The sequence below is a fragment of the Balaenoptera acutorostrata genome, chromosome 15 (genome assembly GCF_949987535.1).
Source record: "Balaenoptera acutorostrata chromosome 15, mBalAcu1.1, whole genome shotgun sequence".
In the NCBI taxonomy this organism is placed as follows: Eukaryota; Metazoa; Chordata; class Mammalia; order Artiodactyla; family Balaenopteridae; genus Balaenoptera; species Balaenoptera acutorostrata.
The window spans coordinates 60,131,365-60,154,352 of NC_080078.1; the positions used below are offsets into that span (position 1 = coordinate 60,131,365).

A 22,988-nucleotide genomic window follows, 5' to 3' on the forward strand; every position below is an offset into this window, starting at 1 on the left:
GATGGTGTTCCATGGAGCAAGGGTCTGTGGTCAGTAGGGATGGAAGCACCGGCTTGCACACGGTCTCTCACTGCACGTTTCTTCAGAGCCTTGAATAAAGGAGTGTGCATTGTGCATTTCTAAGTAAGGAGGTGGTAGATGAAAGGGGTAGCATGTCCCAAACTCTTGAACCACAGAATCCCTTTTTATGCAGAAAAGAAAGGGCTTTGTTTTCAGAAGGTGTCACATTTGGAAATTGAGCAGTAGATGCACATTCTATCTCCATCTACCTCCTTACATAATTATTTAGCTCTTTATATACAATGTCCAGTCTCTGAAACTAGTCTGGCTTATACCTTGAGCCTACAGTGCCCTGTAGAGCATGAGGACCCTGTCCAGAGTCTCAGTAGCGGCTTCACATTTGAATGGGACTTGTAAATGTATGGTCATTTCATTTTCAGAATGCCCCGTTACTCATCCCATGGCAAGGTAATCCAGGGCAGTAGATTATCCATATGTTAAAAGGTTAGAGCTGTGCTGTCCAATATGGTAGCCATTAGCCACTGGTGGTTATTTAAATTAAAATTAATTTAAATGAAATAAAATTAGAAATTCAATTTCTTGGTCCTCATTTCAAGTGCTCAACAGCCACATGTGGCTGGTGGCTACCATATTGGATAGCACAGACATAGAACATCTCCATCCTGCAGAAAACTCTGTTGAACAGCATTAATGATTTTCCCAAAGCTCCATGGCCTTTTGCAGGCTGAAGTGACACCAGAACTGGAATTCTGAGCCTGAGATCTCTGAGCAGACTGCCCTGGGAGAGGAGGTGCTCCCCTGCAACTGAGACTGTGCACCTGAATGGCCCGCAGTCAAAGGAGGGTGGAAGGGACATGACGGTGTAGGCCACCGGCAGGAGGCTGAGGAAGAGCACCAGCAGCAAGAGGCCCATGTAGAAGTTGTTGGATCGGGAGGCTTTGAACACACGTTCGTGGGGGACGTTGCTGCTCATCACCGCCCAGCACTGGAAGTACATGGAGGTCAGCAGGCGCAGCACGTTGATGCCCACCAGTCCTGGGGCATAGAAGGAGCCCATCCTGGAAGGGCAGAGACCGCACACCTGGTTGGCTCGACAGTAGGAGAGGCCGGGGAAGGACGGCAGAAGGAAACGGGACTGATGGGCTAGGGGCAGGAGGCCTTGTTGCTTTCTCTGTAGGTCCCAAGGGAAGGGGCCTCCCATTTAACCAGGACATTTATCACCAAGCCATAGCCATCCATTCCTCAGGACAGGGACTCCCTGAGCATTCCTGGCTTGGGTTCTGGCCAGGATTTTACCACTGCCCCACCGCCAGGCATGGAGCAAATTACATGGTCTCTTGTCTGTTTCTCCATGGTCTCCATTAAACAGCATTGCTGCTCAGAAAAGTATTTGAAGTCCTTAAATTAAAAGAATTGGATATTGGCTTGCTATGAGCCTTTGAAAGCCTTTGGCTGAAGTCAGGCAGCCTCCTCTAACTCCTTCTCAGAGGGAAGTTCCTCAGTTCATTTATCTCCCTCCCTCCTTCTCTCTTTCCTTTCCTCCCCTTCCTTCTCCCTCCCTCCCTTTCCTTCTCTTCTTTCTTTCCCACCCTACTTTTTCCTTTTTTCCTTCTTCCCTCTCTCCCCCCTCTTTCCTCCCTCTTCCTTTTCTCCTTCTCTCTCCCTAGCTCTTCTCTCCCCTCTCTACGTACATGGTAGCAAGTGGGTAGGCCAGACACTGTCCTGGTTCTCCTCTAGTCCTGCTCAAGTGAAAGAAGGGAGCTCAGAGAGGCCAGATGATTTGTCCAGCCTCTCTCTAGCTGGTTGAGAGGCAAAGTCTGGGATTCCAGCTTTTTTGACTCCCCAGATGAGGTGATCACCAGAGGAAATGGATAACTCACCAGATCATTCCTTGGTTGAAGATCAAACCAAGCACATTTCCACTAATATCAAACTCAGCATATGAGGGCTGGAGGGAGAGAGAGAGAGAGGAGAGAGAGAAAGTCTGTTAGGTCGTGTCCGCCAGACCCCACTACCAGTCAACTGACCAAGCCACTCCACCCCAAAGAGCCTGCTCTGGTGACCAGAGAGGAACCTTAGATTCGGAGTTCTATTTCTTTAACATGTTTTCAACTTTAAAAAAAAGAGTTTTGAAGTTCTCAAACTTGAAACTTTCTTCAATGTCTTCTCCAACTAAAATAATGAGAATTTTTTGGGAATTCCATGGCAGTGCAGTGGTTAGGACTCCACACTTCCACCGCAGGGGTCTGGGTTCAATCCCTGGTCGGGAAATAAAGATCCCGCAAGGTGTGCAGCATAGCCAAACTAAAAAAAAAAAAACCGAGAGAGAGAATTTTTACCTTTTATGGCCTGCAGGCTGACAGTGTGTCCTTGGGAGGCCCCAAGAGAATGTTTTATCAATGTTCTAATCAGAAATGTAACTTGAAATTATAAGCAAGGAGTAAATGAAATAAATAACAAAATGCAAATAATTAAATGAGTCAAATGTAAAGAAAGCTTTAAAAACAAAATAAATAAATCTCTCCTCCAATCTTTCTCCTTCTCATCATTTTTAAAAATTAATTAATTAATTAATTTTTGGCTGCACTGGGTCTTTGTTGCTGCACGTGGGCTTTCTCTCTAGTTGTGGCAAGCAGGGGCTACTCTTCGTTGCGGTGTGCGGGCTTCTCATTGTGGTGGCTTCTCTTGTTACGGAGCACGGGCTCTAGGCGCACAAGCTTCAGTAGTTGTGGCTCGCGGGCTCTAGAGCGCAGGCTCAGGAGTTGTGGTGCACGGGCTTAGTTGCTCCGTGGCATGTGGGATCTTCCCGGACCAGGGATCGAACCCATATCCCCTGCATTGGTAGGTGGATTCTTAACCACTGCGCCAGCAGGGAAGCCCCGCTCTCATCTTCTTCTTCATGGAAAGGAACCACCTCAGCCAGATGCAGATTTTCAACCTGACTCTGATTTTCAGAGTTTTGGAAATTTGTCAACTGTTTGAAAGAACATAAAGTGTGTGAGCATTAGGGAGTCGGGGTCTTTGTGAGGCCAGCTTAAACCTGCTTCCCAATTTGTCTTACGGAAATGGAGATAAAAAGTGACAAGAATGAGAGAAGGAGGAAAACAAAGTGAGGAGAGAGAGAAGGAAAGTCAGGTGAGCGTGGATTAAAGGAAGAAACATGCAGAATCCAAATATAGGAGGGTTAAATCTTGGGAATTTAAAATTTAACATTTGAAAATATTAAAAAAACTTTTTATCTATTGGATTTTGTGTCCTGCTTAGAAAAAATTAAATATTACTTCACAGAGTAGAGACTGTCATTAAGCGTCTAAAGAAATGCACAGAATGCATCTGACTATATCAGAGAGGATGATTGGAACGCCTTTCTGCACAACGCCCATGAAGTGGTGACCTACAAATCCAGCCTCTAGGTCCCAGCACCAGCAGTAGTTCATGAACCGGACAAAACAAGCCCGCAGGAAGTCCCCCAGCAGGATGGTGATACACGTTACCAGCATGTCCGACACTGTCAGCCTCATGAATTCCTGCAAGGAGGAACATAGAGAAAGGGGATGGTCAGGGTTTGACCATGCCTGCTTCTCCCAACTGACTGCAGCCATGCCAATGCTCCTCCACCCACTCGTATTCTTCTCTGTGACCCTCTGATTAATGGTGGCAGAATGGTGGTGCAGATAAAAGACCCCATGCTTTGAAAAATGCTTACTATAGGTTCCAGCTCTACAAGTTACTAATTTATTGCTTTGGGATAGTCTCTGAACCTTTTGAAGTTGATAACATTAACCTTGCAGGGTTACTGGGAAAGTTAGTGATTATGTATGCAAATTGCCTGGCAGTTGGCAATACCCAGTATTTGGTAGTTATCAGCACTATTGCATAGATGTGGGATCTGAAGGCTCACTCCTTGCTTTCCCCACCTGCTCTGAAGTGCCAGCTGCCCCAGCTAAGACTGAATCTGACCATTGTCCCTGGGGACAGCAGCTGGTTTTCTTCACCCCCTGCTAATGGATTTTTTGGGGGGGGGTATGTAGAGAAAATAATGTAGGTTTTTCACAGAGGCACACAGAAGAAGAGCCAAAAGCAAAGGAACAAAGTTTTCTTTCATGTGTAGAGTACATATAATTTATTAATTTTTTTTGAAAAGTTGGAAAGATCTACCTGACTTCGTCACAATCTTTAAGACATCTAATAGACTTGGAGTTCCCAGGGGACATAGTGTCTGCTCTATTCATTTTTGTATCTTCCAAGATGATTAATAAATGCTTGCTGGATGAACAGCTGATGAGTTTTCAGGGTTTTTCCTTAACAAGAATTCAGACTATTACTCTTAAGTAAAACACAAACTGACTTGTATCAGGTCTCCACGTCTATGCAAGGTGATGCTCTGGGGCCTGGGGTGAAGGTGGTGGTGGACATAGGCGAGCAGGACATAATGCCTCAAACCCATCATTACCAACAAACTCAGAAGGAAACAAGTTTTAATTAGTGATAGGCATTCAGGGAGGAGGGCAAGAGAGATGCCTTCCAAGGATGTGAGGAAGGAAAAGAGAAATTCTATAGCAGAATATTCCAAAGGAATCATGTAGGTAATGAACTCTCTTTTGTCTTCTAAAGAGGGTAGGTTTTACTGACTTGAAGGCTTTCTCTGTTACACACTGTGATGGGTTTAGAAATGTGAGTTGCTCTACACATTAAAGATGAGGACGATTTGAAGAGAATGGGGGAATTTAGACTAGAGGAGATGAGAAGTCATGAGTCTGAGCCTTCTGTGAAGGAAGCAGGGAGAAAAAGCCCCCAGGACCCCGTGGAAAGGAAACCCTGCCTCAGGAAAATATCTGCTGGTGGACTTGTAGGCAGTGTTTGATGACGTGTGTGATATAATCCTCTCCTCTATGGGACTTCATCAACCTCAGTTAAAAACACTGTTGTCCAATGCTCTATGGGCATGGATTCTTCAGGGGTGGCAGATGAATAGAAACCCCATGCACAAAGACAGAGTTGAGGAAGAGAAGGCAGCTGATTCCTGTGTTACCTGTGAATACTTCAAGTTTCTGCCTAGGAAGGCAAAGAACACTAGCCTTTGAAGTCCACACTGTGTAAGCTACAGGAACAGTAGCGAAAGTGGATAAGGGGAAATGGTAGTTGTTAATTTTTGACATTCTAATGAAAACCTTTAATTCTCTTTACAGAAAAATGCACAGATGCATATAAACACAAAATCTTGTATACAACTTTTAGGAGTTGTATTCATGATTTCCAGGTGGAGAACCTCAGGCTTTCAGTGAAATCTGCAGTAAAACTCTAAATAAATCCAAGCGGTATTAGACTACTAGATGAAGCACAGAGAGAAATATGTGGGACACTGAAAAAAAGGTAATGTGAAAATGTGGAACTTTCCTAAGAAATGCTAGCTTGACATTTTGGTGGCTTAAAAATGGAAACATCAAGAAGGGATAACGAAGAACTGAGAACAGGGGTCACCTTTTCAGGAGAGCGTAACTACTCACAATGCCCACAGCTGTCTCCCAGCAAGAACCCCGGGGCACATCTGCAGGGCGCAGGGGTGGCCGGGGGACGCTCTCGTTCCAACCCGAGGAGTTGTAGTAGTGAAACAGAGTCCAGTGGGTGATGTTCTTTATTGTCTCTTCGTTAGAAAGCTAGAATGGAAGATGGAGATGTGGGGTTGGAAGGAGCCAGGGAAGGTCCAATGTTTCCACAGGAACAACAAATAGAGCCAGCATATGCCACAACCCTACCATCTAGCCCCTGCCCTACCCCTCAACAGGTCTCTCCAGAAATGCCCTCCCCAGCCTTTCAATCTATAGAGGAGAGGGGGGCAACTGGCTAAAGTCCTTGGGTCTTTTCCAGGAAGTTTTCTTCTCTGTTATTATTCATCTGTCCATTCATCCATTTGTCCATCCATCCATCCATTCAGTTATTCATTCTTCTTTTGAGATTAATTTATTCAGGGTCTATTCTGGGCATATAAGGCAGAGATTAATTTATTCAGGGTCTATTCTGGGCATATAAGGCAGAGATTAATTTATTCAGGGTCTATTCTGGGCATATAAGGCAATGGTGACACAAGAGTGAACAGGAGCGACACAGGAGTGAACGGAGCTTTCCTCAGAAAGTTCACTGTCTAGTAAGTGACAGAGACGAACAGACAATTACAGACCAGAGTGATAAGAGCTGTGGGAAATTTTCTTTGGGGACTGAGGAAATCCACATCAGACAACAGGGCCCTTCCTGGAGGCAGTGACATCTGAGCCAAACCGCAGGAGGATTAGTCAACTAGTCAAACATGGGGAGAAGGGTGGAGAGAGAGGCAAGAGAGAATTTTGCCCCGTGGAGGAAATGTGAAGCTCAGGAGGGTGAAGGAGTTTACTAGAGTAGGAGGGAAGCAAGAAATGAAGGTGGAGAGTAGGTAAGGGTCAGATCCAGTCACTTCCATGTTGAGAAACTTCCAGTAGCTTCCTGTTAAGTTCCTGTTAGCTAACTTGCAGTTAGCTTCCTGTTCCTGTTTTCCTTTTTCCTGGAAAAAGTTCATAAGGAGGGAGGTGTGGGGAAGAGGAGCATCATAATCTGGCCCGTCCCCCAATTTCATTTTTCACTTCTTCCCCTGCACTCTATCATTCAGCTAACTCATAGTTCCCTGTGTGCATGAGCTGTTCCCTCTGCTTTCTCCAAGGTCCGCTAAGATCCCCCACGGCGGGGTTTGCAGCCCCTCCTGTGCACTGCCACGCTGCCCTGGGCTTGCTCCCACTGAAGCACCTGCCCCAGCATGCTTTGATGAATGAGTCTGTCTCCCCTGGAACAGGAGCGTGTCTTGCTCTCTGCTGTACCCCCAGGGCCTGGCTTGGTGGGTACGCCATAACCATCTGGTGAGCAGTGATGAAAGGTTAACTCAACCATGACTTATCATCTCAGTGGACGCATACTGGGCCGGTAAACATTTATGGCAGCTAAGAAACAATACGGGAAAGCCTGCAGATAAAATATTAAGGGTACCAAATGAGATGCAGATGTTGTGAAAAAGCCTAAGAAAAAAGACAGTAAAGAACTGAAGCAAAATGTTAACAATTGGGTCATAGGAATCTGGTGATATTTTTCTTCATTTTACTTTTCTGACCTTTCCAAAAATTTTTAAATTAATATAAATTATGCACAAGGAAATTATTATATTTAAAAAAGAAATTTGGTGGGCACTAGGAATTGCGGGAATGTTTGTGGTCTTTACCTTCAGGTGGATGTCATCCATCAGGGCCAAAAGAAATGTGTAGAGGTTTCCCAGGAAGAGTGCAAAGATGCGCCCCAGCTGCCACTTCAGTCCAATGCGTGGGTGGTAATTCTCCAGGGCAGCAATGGTTTCAAACAGAGGGGGACAAAACATCCCAAGCAGGGACATCACAATTTCTACCTGAGAAATTGGGAGAGCTGGGTTAGTTTTGTCGTCAATATCACTTGCTTCTCCACCATCTCTGCACCCCCAGGGCCGTGCATCTCCATCTCCTTTTTGCCCCCTCCTCTGCCTCTGGAAATGCCCCGGGGTCTCCACAACTTGCTGTATGACCCTGGCGAAGGCACTAATAAGCCCTGAGCAGTCAGTGTGTGTTCCACAGGTCCTAATTGCTCTGTGACTGGTTGTCATCACGATTGCTGCTATTAGCATTGATAAAAATAGCAAACTATCTTTGAGAAGTAAATGAATTAACATATGGGACAGTGCTTTGTGTTCTGTAAAAGTTGTGAGCTAGGTAAGAATCACCTCCTCTCAGGAGCATGGAAGACCAGAAACTCAGATCACAGAACAGAAACAACAGTAGAGGGATGTGGTGCAGGGTGTGGCCTTGGGGGTCAGCTTCATTCACACATCTGGTGGTGGATTTGCTGTCACCTAAGGTGATGAGATAATTGGGCCATGTGCCGCTCATCATTTAGGAGCCTAGCTGGGCATCATTCACATGGTGGAGGTCTCAGGTTCCCAAGAGAACAAGTTCCAAAATACAAGCACTTTTCAAGTCTGCTTGTATCGTCGTTGCTACTGTTTCACTGACTAAGGCAAGGGATGGGAAACAGATTCCACCTCTTCATGGGAGGAGCTAGAAAAATCACATTGCAAAAAATGTGGATACAAGGATGGGAAGAATTTGCCAACTACCACAGATGTCAAATTCCCAAGAGAGATTTATGGATTCAATGCAAGCGCGATAAAAACTTAATGTGTGTTATTGTGGATCTTGATGAGAGAACTCACTCTATCAGATATCAAGACATACAATAAAGCCATAGTTTATCAGTGTGTTATTAGTGCAAGAATAGACAAATACACCAATGGAATAGAAAAGGAAGCCCAGAATCACACCCATGCATTACTAGACAACTGATTTATAAGCGATGTAATTTCACTTTTTAAAATTAGTCCTATAGTCCAGAATTCAATAATTCAGCTTAATGGCATGGGAACCAAGGTAATGTCAGTATTTTCCTGAAATATTCACTTCAGCAGAGATGCCCTCCTCACCTCATTTCTTTCATACCAGCTGACGTTCTGCATCTTGGAGAATTCTTGGGATCGTTTCACCACAAAGTAAATGAGGTACCCACTTCCACACAAACAGCAGATGATGAGAAAGTTGGCCAGGACACGGAGAAATCTTGTCAGATGGACATTTTCTTCTTTGTTACTCTCTTGTTCATCCACTATTGATTCCTTGATGTGTGAAAATGAGATGTGAATAATAACAAGAAACCATTGTTGTTGGGTTCCTTGAGATTACTACTTTCTATATTTCCAGAAATGAAAGAATTCAGAGGGGGTGGTATATGGATAATGCTTTTCTTTAAGAAAATACATTTTGAATAGGTGAGGGAGATTAAGAGGTACAAACTTCCAGGTGAAAAATAAATGTCATGAGTACAAAATGTACAAAGTGGGGAATGTAATTAATGACTAAGTAATATCTTTGTATGGTGACATATTATAACTAGACTTACGATGGTGGTCATTTTTAATTGTAGAGAAATATCACTCTGCCGTATAACAGGAACTAACATAGTGTTGAAAGTCAATTATACTCAACAAACAGACAAACAAACAAACTTATAGAAAAAGAGATCAGATTTGTGGTTACCAGAGGTGGGGGATGGGGTGGATGGAGGGGGAACTGGAGGAAGGCAGTCAAAAGATACAAACTTCTAGTTATAAGATAAATAAGTACTAGGGATGTAAGGTACATGTTAAATATAATTAACACTGCTGTATGTTATATATGAAAGTTGTTAGAGTAAGTCCCGCGTTCTCATCACAAGGAAAAATATATTTTTTTCTATTTCTTTAATTTTGTATCTATACGAGATGATGGATGTTCATGAAACTTATTGTGGTAATAATTGCATGATGTATGTAAGTCAAAGCATTATGCTGTGCACCTTAAACTTATACAGTGCTGTATGCCAATTATATCTCAATAAAACTGGAAGAAAAAAAGGAATCTTAAAAAATTACATTTTTTCTTGTTACTTCTACTTTGGTACATGTAGTGACAAAGCTTAGATTTACTGGATACTTACTGTGTGTTAGATGTGCTGCTGAACACTCACCATCCATTATCCTTAATCCCAACAAAAAACCAGTTACAGCTACTAATGCCCAGAGAGATCTCAGTATCCAATGGGGACTGTTTTAAATCTATAGATCAAGTAGTTTAGAATTGAATCTGAAAAATACTGAGTCTTCTGGGACTTCCCCGCACTTTCACTGCAGGCACTGCAGGTTTGATCCCTGGTCGGGGAACTAAGATCCCATATGCCACCCGACTCGGCCAATATCAAGTCTTCTAAGACAGGGGCTGGCTTTTTTTTTTTTTTTAAATTAATTAATTAATTAATGGCTGTGTTGGGTCTTCGTTTCTGTGCGAGGGCTTTCTCCAGTTGCGGCAAGCGGGGGCCACTCTTCATCGCGGTGCGCGGGCCTCTCACCATCGCGGCCTCTCCCGTTGCGGAGCACAGGCTCCAGACGCGCAGGCTCAGCAATTGTGGCTCACGGGCCCAGTAGCTCCGCGGCACGTGGGATCTTCCCAGACCAGGGCTCGAACCCGTGTGCCCTGCATTGGCAGGCAGATTCTCAACCACTGCGCCACCAGGGAAGCCCGCGGCTGGCTTTTTTAATAAAAAAGTTCTGGCCAAGTTTTTTTCTATTAAAAAACCAGATAGCAAATATTTTTGGTTTTGCAAGCCGTGTGGTCTCTCTCATAGCTACTCAACTATGTCACTGTAGCATGAAAGCAACTATAGATAATATATAAATAAATGAGCATGACTTTGTCTCAATAAAATCTTATTTACAAAAATAGGCAGCAGGCTGGATTTGGACCCTGGGCCATAGTTTGCTGACCCCTGTTCTAATCCATGGGCATGGTATATTTTTCCATTTATTTAGAGTTTCTTAATTCCTTTCAGCAATGTTTTGTACTTTTTGGTGTAGGCAGTCTCACACATTTTTTTTTTTTTTTTTTTTTTTGGTTAAATCTATTCCTTGGAATTTTTTGTACTTTATGTCATTTTATTGAAACTGGAAATAAATTATTTTCTAATTATTTGCTGCTAGTGTATAAAAACACAATAGATTTTTTACTATTAACCTTGTATCCTGCATTAGTAAGTTTTTCATAGAAAGACACAATTAGTATATGGCAGAGCCAGGATGGAAAATGAGGTCTCCCGGACACCAAAGTACCTGGGAGATTTTTTTTTTAAATTGAAGTATAGTTCATTTATAATGTTGTGTTAATTACTACTGTACAGCAAAGTGATTCAGTTATACATACATATATATATATATATATATATATATATATATATACATTCTTTTTAAAAAATATTCTTTTGCATTATGGTTTATCATAGGATATTGAATATAGTTCTCTGCGCTATATGGTAAGACCTTGTTGTTTATCCATTCTATATATAAAAGCGTCCATCTGCTAACCCCGACCTCCCACTCCATTCCTCCCCCACCTCCCTCCCGCTTGGCAACCACAAGTCTGTTCTCTACGTCCATGAGTCTCTTTCTGTTTCCTAGATAGGTTCATTTGTGTCATTTTTTAGATTCCACATATAAGTGATATCATATGGTGTTTGTCTTTCTCTTTCTGACTTATTTCACTTAGTATGATAATCTCTAGTTGCATTCATGTTGCTGCAAATGGCATTATTTTGTTCTTTTTAATGGATGAGTAGTATTCCACTGTACCACATCTTCTTTATCCATTCATCTATCGATGGACATTTAGGTTGTTTCCATGTCTTGGCTACTGTGAATAGTGCTGCTATGAACATAGGGGTGCATGTATCTTTTTTGAATTCTAGTTTTGTCTGGATATATGCCCAGGAGTGGGATTGCTGGATCATATGGTAATTCTATTTTTAGTTTTCTGAGGAACCTCCATACTGTTTTCATAGTGGCTGCACCAACTTACACTCCCAGTAACAGTGTAGGAAGGTCCCTTTTCTCCACACCCTCTCCCGCATTTGTTATTTGTAGACTTTTTAATGATGGCCATTCTGACTCATGTGAGGTGGTACTTCATTGTTGTTTTGATTTGTATTTCTCTAATAATTAGTGATGTTGAGCATCTTTTCATGTGCCTATTGGCCATCTGTATTTCTTCTTTGGAGAAATGTCTATTTAGGTCTTCTGCCCATTTTTGGATAGGGTTGTTTGTTTTTTTGCTGTTGAGTTGTATGCGCTGTTTGTATATTTTGGAAATTTAGCCCTTGTCGGTTGCATCATTTGCAAATATTTTCTCCCATTCTGTAGGTTGTCTTTTTGTTTTGTTTATGGTTTTCATTGCTTTGCAAAAGCTTGTAAGTTTGATTAGGTCCCATTTGTTTATTTTTGTTTTTACTTCTATTGCCTTGGGAGAAGGAAGGAGATTTTTCAATCAATTAACAGTTATTGTGTTCGGGTTCAGTTTCAACTAACTCATCAGGCAGTTAGTATACATTAATGCACACAGTTCTCACAACATGTGCCCTGTTATATAAGTGGTTTTTAACAGACTCAGAGGAGAAGCCTTCTCCTTCCCATATGTTCAAAGTGCTTCACAGGCATTGACCTTCTTTGTCTCTCTCTAGTAGTCCTGAAGGAAGGGTCAAAGCCTTTGTTGACCCCTACCCTGCCCTTGGATGCTCCACCACAGGCTTCCCATTGCTGAGAAGGAGAAGAAGGAGAAGGAGAAGGAGAAGGGGAACTGAGCCCGCTCCCTGCTCTACCCACTGCCAAGCTGACTCTGGGGCTCATGAAACCCATGTAGTGAGTTGCTGAGCCCAAGCCCTGTCCCTGGTGGGTGTACCTGCCTTCTGTAGGCAACGATTGGTATCAGTGGGCAGCAGCCCACTTCTCCTCCCAGAAGGGCCAGGAGAGAAGAGAGAGAAGAAGGCAAGACAACCAAGCACCGTTGTGGTGTAGATCTGACCTCTGCAAGGTCCTGGGGTAAGAAAGTCTGCCTGATCAGACAGGAGAAGCACTGGACTATCAAGAACTTTGAATGGTTTTTAAGAAGACATACAGATGGCCACCAGGCACATGAAAAGATGCTCAACATGCTAATTATCAGAGAAATGCAAATCAAAACTACAATGAGGTGTCACCTCACACCTGTCAGAATGGCCATCATTAAAAGGTCTACAAATAATAAATGCTGGAGAGGGTGTGGAGAAAAGGGAACCCTCCTATGCTGTTGGTGGGAACTGCAGCCACTGTGGAGAATAGTAAAACTAAAAATAGAGTTACCACATGATCCAGCAATCCCACTCCTGGGCATATATCTGGAAAAGACAAAAATTCTAATTTGAAAAGATATATGCACCCCCAATGTTCATTGCAACACTATTTATAAGCACCAAGACATGGAAGCAACCTAAGGGTCCATTGACAGATGAATGGATAAAGAAGATGTGGCGTACACACACACACACACACACACACACACACACACACACACACACACACAATGGAATATTACCCAGCCATAAAAAAGAATGAAATAATGGATGGACCTAGAGCTCATCATACTAAGTGAGGTAAGTCAGAAAGAGAAAGACAAATACCATATGATATCACTTATATGTGGTATCTAAAATATGCTACAAATGAACTTATTTACAAAACAAAACAGACTCATAGACATAGGAAACAAACTTATGGTTACTAAAGGAGAAAGGGGGGGATAAATTAGGAGTTTGGGATTAGCAGATACAAACTACTATATACAAAATAGACAAACAACAAGGTCCTACTGTATATAGCACAGGGAACTATATTCAATATCTTGTAGTAACCTATAGAGGAAAAGGATATGAAAATGAATATATATGTATAACTGAATCACTTTGCTATACAACAGAAACTAACACAACATTGTAAATCAAATATACTTCAAGTAAAAAAAAAAGAGCTCTATTTGTAGTGAGGTGGATGGACCTAGAGTCTGTCATACAGAGTGAAGTAAGTCACAAGGAGAAAAACAAATACCGTATGTTAACACATATACATGGAATCTAAAAAAAAAAAAAAGGTTGTAATGAACCTAGGGGCAGGACAGGAATAAAGACGCAGATGTAGAGAATGGACTTGAGGACACGGAGAGTGGGAAGGGTACGCTGAGACGAAGTGAGAGAGTGGCATGGACATATATACACTACCAAATGTAAAATAGATAGCTAGTGGGAAGCAGCCACATAGCACAAGATCAGCTCGGTGCTTGGTGACCACCTAGAGGGGTGGGATAGGGAGGGTGGGAGGGAGACGCAAGAGGAAGGAGATATGGGGATATATGTATATATATAGCTGATTCACCTTGTTATAGAGCAGAAACTAACACACCACTGTAAAGCAATTATACTCCAATAAAGATGTTAAAAATAACTAACTAACTAACTAAATAAATAAATAAAAAAGAACTTTGAATGGTTTTTACAGTCATGGAGGGAAAAGTGAGATGTGCAGTGCTTCTGCCTTCATTCATCTGCTCATCCTCAGGCTTGCTTTTGTTCTATATTCTGTAAGCCACCTCATATCTCTCTTGTGAACAAATTAATAAGATAATTAAGTGTGGAGTTGTATACTTAATTGATTCCTTTATTCCCACACCCCCAAACCAGGGTTCTCAACTCTTTGTGGGTGTTCTTGGGGGAGTTTTCAAAAAACCAATGCCAGGACCCCACCCCAGACCAATTACACCAGAATCTCTGGGGGTGGGGCCCAGAAGATTTTTAATGCTCCTTAGATCATACAAATATGTGTAAACGTTGAGAAAGGCTGCCCCAAGTGTGTCCTTTCACTTCCTCCAGCAGAAAGCAGTTCTACGAGGAAAGAGGCAGAACCAGGGACCAACTCCATGATTCTCTGCCATGTTAAGAAACAGATGGTGGGTACCAGCCATGAGCATTCTTTCTTGAAGGCTTGAGAGCTAGGCTCCCACTTCTGGTAAAGCTCTTACCACAAATTAATCGGGGATCTTATTTCCCATGCCCCAGCTGGGAGAAGTCTCCCAATGACAGGAAGGACCCAAAGTTCCCCCCGGGAAGTGGGAATGGCCCTGAAGGGACTACCTTGAAGCTGATGGTGATGGAGGCGTATTTGTTGTCGGCTGTCTCTGAATTCCCGATCAGGTAGTCCCAGCTGGTGAACATCTTGAAGCTGAATGTGAAGTTATCGCTCTCCCCGTCGTTCGTGCTGCCCTGGGTGTTGCCGGCCATCCTGTAGGGTGCACACTGCTGTTGTTATGTCTGCCCCTGTGTCTACTGTGTCAGCCCAAGGGAAACAGGTGGCAGACATCCAGTGAAGGGAAAGAGCCAAGATGGATTTGAATCTGGCTACCGATAGCCAGAGCACCTTCCCCCCAAATTCAGAGTCCCCTGCGTGTACACATGGTGTCAACTGTGTCACAAGGAGTCTGCAGGGTACAGAAAACACTAACCATGTTTTCTGCCCTGACGTCTGATTTCTTGTGGCTTGACTCACCTGCAAATGTTTTAGAACTCTTCATTCTCACAGAGAATATCCCCTTCTAATTCATCTGGTTTTTTTGTATAAAAATCATATATTTCTGATGTAAAATTCAATAAGCCCTGAGGCAGTTAGTACTACAACCAGATAATACGCACATCTTTTTCTTAAGCAAGCTCGGAGGAAAGTACCTTGGACCTGCCTTGATAGCCCCCTATTTCATCCTACCTGTCCTCATCCTCTTGAGACAGGCCTGGGACCTGGGACCCTTTGCTGCAGTGCTGGACACACCTCTCCTTGAGCTACAAAATACAAAGAAACTATATGGGACTAAAAATAACTGTGTGCATGCACAGTTGGGGCAAATTCTGTACGCAAAAGATACAAAAAGACAAAAAAAAAAAAAAAAAATCCCAACTGCCATTTCTGAAGAGCCAGGAGCAAAAGCAGGGTATTGGGAGCAAAAGCAGGGTACTGAGCATGCCTGCACACACCACCTAAGGGATGGGCAAAACACCTAAGCCACACCTCTGGCCTGACCCCTGGACATGCCCCTACCTTCACCCCATATAAGAAACAAGCTTCCCCCCCCCCCCCCCCCCCCCCCCCCCGTCAGTGAGCAAGCAAGGGAACGTGCTGTTTGTTCTTGCTCCCCAGCTGCTGTAGCAGCGGCCCCAGTAAAGCCTTGCCTGAATTTCTCATCTGGCCTCTGGTCAATTTCTATTGATTAAGGAAGCCAAGAACCCTGGTTGGTATCACTCTCTTTGCCGCTTCCTGGAGATCAGTCCCGTGGGAACCATGGAATCCCAGGCAGGGGCTCCATCAGATACAACGGGGGTGGGGTTGCCCCTCTCTGACTCTATCTGACCTGTTGGCTTTTGGGATTTGCTGTTCCAGGGGCCTGGTTGCCTTAGTTAATTTTTTGGTTCAACAGAGAAACATTCCATATTCTTAAATTTGGCAGGGAAAAACATAGCAATGTGAAGGCTAAGAATAAAACCAAGCCTGTCTCTCCTGTCTCCTTGGTTTTTTTTTCCTTTTGTTTGATAGAGCTGAGCAGCCACATGTCACCTAGTGGTCACTGTCTTGTGCCAGGCAGGCTCTTGTAAACAGCAGCATTTTCCCCTGAGATGACGAGATAGAAAACCCAGCTGGGCCCGCCCATCGCTTTCCGGGGGTTCTAGCCGGGCTTCAAGGGCGCTCTGTTTCTTGTGCACACACAGCGGCCCTGTTCTTCTCTTGTGGCTCTGCTGAAGGGTGAGTGGGCCTGGTGGTCAGGTCTGTGCACAGACTGTGTCCCCATCCTGCACAGCCTGTGCTGACTGGGGTCCTCTGACTTAGAAGAAGGCAGTTTGTGGGCTGGGCCAAAGTTTTTCTTCAGAGAACATGAATTAAGAGGCACAGACATATTAAAAAGCCATTTCTGACCACAGAGACAAGTAGAGTTGGGGCTGGAGAAGACACCAAGGTTACTCACTGCCATGTACACTGATTTAGCCTCATTGTATCTTTGTAGGCACCAGCTCAGTTCTCACATGCCAGCTAGACAGAGAAGCAGAGGGTTTTTCTGAGGAAGCTGGGCTCTGGGGAAAACAAAAACAGACCTTGCAAACTTCTTCAGCCTTTCCTTAATGGGTACCATGTTCCCTTTCAAGCCACACTGTTTTTTTTGACAGTTTTGGGGACTCAGTAGGATATTTGCTGCCTCAGGGCCTTTGCACATGCTCTTGCTTTGTCTAAAGTGCTGTGCCCAGCCTCCTCTAAAGGACTGTCTATCCCATTTCCCAGAACTTCCCACATTACCCTGTCTGTGTCTTTTATACCCCATATGACAATCTGCATTTGCTTTATTTGTTTCCTTGTTTTCTCTCTAAATCCCCAACAAGAAGGTAAGTAGGCACAGTGTGGCCACAGGAGTGGGGTGTTTGTGGGAAGAAAATTAAAAGCCTGTAAATGAGACGGTCATACTTACGATCTAATGATGATCATCAGGCTGTAGCCGAACACGCTGATCCCCACCATGAAGTAAGCCATGGGTAACCTGTACCTCAGCCACCCGATGGTCCTCTGGTTGTTGTAGTAGCCGTAGAAGAGAGCGGAATACTTGATGTAGCCCTGTGGGGCAGCAAAGCCAAATGCTCTGGGTTTGTAAGCTCAACGTGACAGTCATCGGACGATTCCATCGACCTGGGGTATCTTTCTCAGGAGTGTGATGGGAGCCGGATGGGAGGAAGGAAGGGTTCTCGATGTTCCTGTTCTTCCCTTCACTCCCCCAGTTGCTCCAGAGTCTATGCCCGTCTCCACATCTGCCCTCTTCTTTCTCCTGTCTATTTCTCCATTATACAGAGTGCTCGGAGACACAGCACGGGGAGGAGAGTGTTGTTAACATTCGGGACAAATTAGGGATAAGGTGTGTGTGTGTGCGTCTGTGTCTGTGTGTGCATCTGTGTGCACATGCACACACGGCTCCAAATTCCCCCTCCACTCCCCACCCTGTGCCCAGGGTCTTAATTTAACACTCTGGAACTAGAAGGGAGTCCGTGAACTTTCTCAGTATTTCAAAACTTCTAAAGAAAACTATGTGATAAGGCTCACAATCTAACCTGAGCTTCGAGTTTCATTTTGGTTTTGTTTTTTGGTATAATTGGCTTTAGGTGTAATTAGCGCACTTTTTAGGTATAATAATTTAGGTGTAAAATTAACTTATAATTTTAGCACTTCTTTTATGTCTTTGCTGAATATAAAACAGGGGATTATTCTGACCTCACAAAGATATGTAGTTGGACAGGGGAGCCAAATTTTAATAGTTTTTTTCATATACTTGTGGCTATTTCTTCTATGATATCATACCTCAACCCAATAACTAAATAGTTATTTCTTAAAGGTTAGTTGCAATGTGGAATATGAATCACATAATGAACTTTTTCATACCTTAAGATCCATTGCTCTCCCCCAAATACTAAGTAATTAAAAAGGGAAAAATACTAACTTTACAGCAGAGAATTCTGGCAGATATCACTTTAACCAAGTGGTCAACATAATGTAACCCTGATTTGACACTCTGAGAAAGGCACGTTACCTCCCCAACAATTCATAACCTTAATACAATCACGAGAGAACATCAGACAAACCCAAATTCAGGGGCAAACAACTGACCAGCACTATTCAAAAGTGTCAAGGTCACTGAAAGACAGAGAACAGTCACAGATTGGAGGAGAGTAAGAGATGTGACAATTAAATCAATGTGAGATTGTGAGTTGGGTCCTGGGATAGAAAAAGAGCATTAGTGGAAAAACTGGTGAAATCCAAATAAATACTATATTTTAGTTAATAATATTGTATCAAGATTAATTTCTTAGTTTTGATAATTGTTCTATGGGTATATGAGATGTTATCATAAGATGAATGGGTGAAGGGTATATGGGAACTCTCTGTACTATTTATGCAACTGTTCGGTAAGTCTAAAATTATCTCAAAATATAGTTTTTAAAACTCTATTGCTCTGTCTTTTACTATCAAGATGTGGGATCTTTTACTCACACATGATTTTGTAACATCATGTATTGGTCATCTGGAAAGTAATGGTTCACTGAGTTACGAACGTATGCCAAATGTTGACACATTTCTTATACAATATAAAAAAAATCACACTGTTAATATCTCCATTGATCTCATCAGAAAAGTATTTAACTACTGAGAAACTGCCACTGTCATGGTGATGGATATAAGTTTTCCAAAATTTTAATTTTTACTTGAAAAATAAAAATTTATCCTTGGCAACAATAACAAGTACAACATGGGATTATTGCTGAATAAATTGTTGGTTTTGAGTGGATAGGACATTTCAACAGGGGTCCTTGGGTGAAATAAAGAATAAAGGAAATTCTTAGTAGTAGCATGTAGTGGTAGTAGTATGTAATTCTTAGTGGTATAGTAGTTATTTGGAACACTCCTGTTCCAAATGACTTAGAAAAATACTCCAGCTCATTTTCACACATTTCTGAGGGGTCTTGAATCTGACTATGAGAGTGAAGGATGGCAGCAGCAAGATGTGTTGCTTGAACCACCACAGCCAGGCCTCCTGCCTCTCGATCTCCTTGGAGCTGCAGACCAAGGCCCCCAGAGGCACGGGGGTATGAGGATTCCAAAAAGAAGGAGGGATGTTCCAGGCAGAGGATCGTGAGCAAAGGCAGGGAGGCACTGGACTTCCCTGAAAGTTGATAATGTTGGGGCATAAAGTGTGAGGTCTTAGACAGACATGGGACTGGGACTGGAGAGGTAGAAGGCAGCCAGGTCATGAACAATTCTTTTGTAAACCCAGTTCAGAACACTGGGCTTTATTCCATCTGGGAGTGGGAATAAAGGAATATTGGAGGTGGGGAGTGACAGGGTCAGGTTTACATTTTAGAAAGGTCACCTGGCAGCAGAGGGAATGGAGATTTGAGGAGACAAGCCAAGGCAGGGAGGAGAGGTAGAAGATTCTGACGGTGGTCCTGGTACAGTGAGGTTCGAGGAGAGGTGTGAGGGATGGAGCAAAGGAGACTGGTTTAAGAAACGTTTAGTAGATAGGCTCAGATTTAGTGATTGATTGGATGTGAGGGGTGGTGGTGAGGAGAGGAAATGTGGGATGACTTTCAGGTTTCAGACTTGAATGACTGGGTGAACGGTGGTTCCAATAAAGGAGATGGGAAAAAGTGATGTAGGTTTGGGTGGATAGTTGTTGGATTTGAGAAGCAGGTAGGATATTCAGTTGAAGATGTCATGTGAAGCTTGGGGAAAGGCTGGACTGGCAATAGCCCTGGGGTCTTACTGTGGTTATGCTGAGATAAAACCATCCTGTAATATCGCCTTACATAGATCTGGCAGAATGCGGGGAGCTGTGGCCTCATGGGGAGGTCACGTTTATCAGAGTGTGTGATAAAAGGACCCACGAAGGGGACCTAGGAAGACATGGTTGGCTAGCTCATTTTGCACAGTGCTAGGATCCCATTTGGTTAAAGCACTGGCTGTCCAATAATTAAACACTTCACACTTATCCACAATCACAAAATGGAAGTGCATTGGCATGTTGGCAATGGTACCTCAAAATCCCAAAGGACGGAAAAATCCATGGCTTTTTCTTCCTCAGCCCGAGGCACCGTCTTTCTGGGTATACTTCCATAGGGCATCCCCATCAGCACCTTGTGTTGGGACAGAATGACACAATTACACGTGGAGAAGATACAAACACACGGAGATGTGCACATAGTGGGTTAAATCTCTTCTCAGAGCAGGAACATCCATTTTTTTCCCTTTAAATAACATTAATCACTTTCCTGATTTTAAAAGTATTACATACTCACTGTAGAAAATGTGAAAAAGTATAGAAGAGTGTTTAAAAAATTACCTGTCACCTTCACATCCTAAAGATAATGACTGTTAGATATTCATGTATTTCCTTTCAAAGTTTCTGAGTTTTATATATGTTTTAGCTTGATTATCTAGCTTAATATTATTTTATGACCAATTCCCTATGGTGTATGGTATTTTTCAAAATAAAATGACTTTAAAATATCTAATCACATGTATGTACCATAAACTTACTTACAACATCCCCTACTGTTGGACTAATTAGAGTATTACTAGTTCTTCATGTGTACATAATTCTGTTATTAATACCCTTTTATATATATGACTTGATTCACATCCTTAATTATTTAAAAAATAAGGATTGTATTAAATTTACATATTGATTTAGGAAGGATAGATCTTTTTTATGATAGTAAGTTTTCCCTTCCACGAATGTGCCCTCCTGTTTATTCAGTCATATATATTTTTTAAAATATTTTTTTATTTGGCTGCTCTGGGTGTTAGCTGTGGCATGCGGGATCTTCATTGCCACGTGTGGGATCTTATAGTTGCAGCATGCGGGATCCCTAGCTGCGGGATGCGACATGTCAGAGAATAAACAAAGCCAAAGTTGTTTCTTTAATAAAATAACTAAAAGAGACAAACCTTCAATGTAAATGAGGAAAAAATTACACTATCATGCAAAAGGGAATATAACTTCAGATACATGAGTGATTTTAAAAAACAAGAAACTATGTTATTTAACTTTAAGCCAATACATTTTAAAATGTTAAGTTGAAATGGAAAGTTCAGGAAAGTGATCACTTGTGAGAGTTATGTGGGTAACATAATTGGGGAGAAGTAGATGGAGGACTCTAGTGTGTGTGTAATTTTTTATTTTTAAACTTAGTGGCAGGCAAATGGGCTCATTCTTTATACCTTTCCATATATCTGAAAGTTTTAATAGTTATTTTTAGAGGAAGTACCAATATGAGGCTTACTGAGTGCTGCCTATGTGAACCCTAGAGCAGAACTTACAAGATATTTTAAAGAATTATTTAATTAAATTAATTAATGTACACTAGCAATGTACACCCTGGCTGCATATTAGGATAACTTGGGGAGCTGTATTTGTCATCTATTTTTGTATATCAAATTATCCTAAAACTATCTCCTCGTTTCTGCAGGTCAGGAACCTGGGTTGGGCTTAGCTGGGTCCTTTGCTTCAGGGTCTTTCACAGGCTTCAGTCAAGGTGTCTGCCAGGGCTTTGGTCTCATCTGAAGGCCTGGTGGGGCAGGATCTGATTCCAGATGCACTCCCTTGGTTGTTGGCAAGATTTAGTTCCTCATGGGCTGTTGGACTGAGGGCCTCAGTTCCTTGCTGGCTCTTGTCCAAAGCCACAATCAGTTCCGTGCCAGCGGGCCTCTCCAGTCTGGCAGGTTGCTTCATCAAAGCATGTGAGCCAAGAAGGGGACCAAGAGAAAATGCCAGATGGAAGTCACAGTCATCTATAACCTAATCATGTAAGTGACAGCCTGTCACTTTGGTTATATTCTATTTGTTAAAAGCAAGCCACAAGGTCTAGGCTTTACTCAGGTGGAGGGGATTGATTATACAAGGGCATGCTACCAGGAGAGGAGGATCACTGGGGGCAATCTCAGATGCCTGCCTACCATAGGAGCTTTTAATATAGGGATGCCAGAGCCACATTCTCAGAGATTCAGATTCAATTGATTGGACTTCGTATTTAAAAAAAACTCCCCAAGTGATTTTCATATGCAGCCCGTGTTAAGACAAGAAATACATGAGCTCATCATGTAGCAAGGCCTTGATAGTGAGCTCCTGCAGCATAACTGAGGGCTCTCCTGGGACCATGAAGGCATTCTGGGATCTGCAGGCAGTTGTCATTAAAGCTGAACAAGATTCACTCAAGCATTCAGAGCAGTTTGATTCCATTGAAATGTATCAAGGATTTGTGGCAAAAGAAGATGAGTATGAGGAAAAATTCTGTTAGAGTTGTCTAACATTTGAGCACTTCTAACATTCTTATTCCTAGACCCTCTGAGTCACTGTGGTTAGCCTTAAAACAGCCATGAGCCATAGGAATATCTGATCATTAGGTTTAGGCTTAAAACCTTTGGGCCCTGAAGTTAGCCGTGTCCTTGAACAACAGGTCATCTCCTCTACTCTACCTGCAGTGAATTTGGATGTGTCAGATTCCCACGAAGCCAATTTCCCACTATCCTAATTAAGAGGGCATCTTGGGATACCCCACATTCTCAACTGCTGTTACCCAACCTATCATCAAGTCTTGTCTGTTCTACTCTTTCCCTGTCTCTCTCTTTCTCTTCTTTCTCCCATCCAGCTTCCCAAACACCTGCCAATCAAATCAAGGTGTCCTTTCCTGGACAGTTCAGGTCTTGGCTGCTTCATTGGAATGCACCAATCACTAAATTTTCATTGTTTCAAACAAATGTCCCCTTGATAGGAAATATTTACAAATTATATCAATATATATAAATTATATAAAATGTAATGTTTTCTTTGAGAAAAAAAAAACTCTCAGTGTTTTTAAAATTATTCACCTTCCCCAAAACACTGCCTTTCTGGACCACTGTATAGCAA

At 42.7% G+C, this 22,988-nt stretch overlaps 1 protein-coding gene across 1 annotated transcript in view; it reads right to left on the bottom strand.

Moving 5' to 3' along the window:
- Positions 1–22,988, bottom strand: part of TMC2 (transmembrane channel like 2) — an 83,887-nt gene that overhangs the window by 24,043 nt on the left and 36,856 nt on the right. Inside the window, 9 exon segments of the mRNA XM_007195813.2 lie at positions 840–1,079; positions 1,902–1,969; positions 3,420–3,548; positions 5,529–5,678; positions 7,262–7,441; positions 8,546–8,734; positions 14,638–14,785; positions 17,007–17,149; positions 20,116–20,214. Coding sequence (XP_007195875.1) covers positions 840–1,079; positions 1,902–1,969; positions 3,420–3,548; positions 5,529–5,678; positions 7,262–7,441; positions 8,546–8,734; positions 14,638–14,785; positions 17,007–17,149; positions 20,116–20,214 — 1,346 coding nt within the window.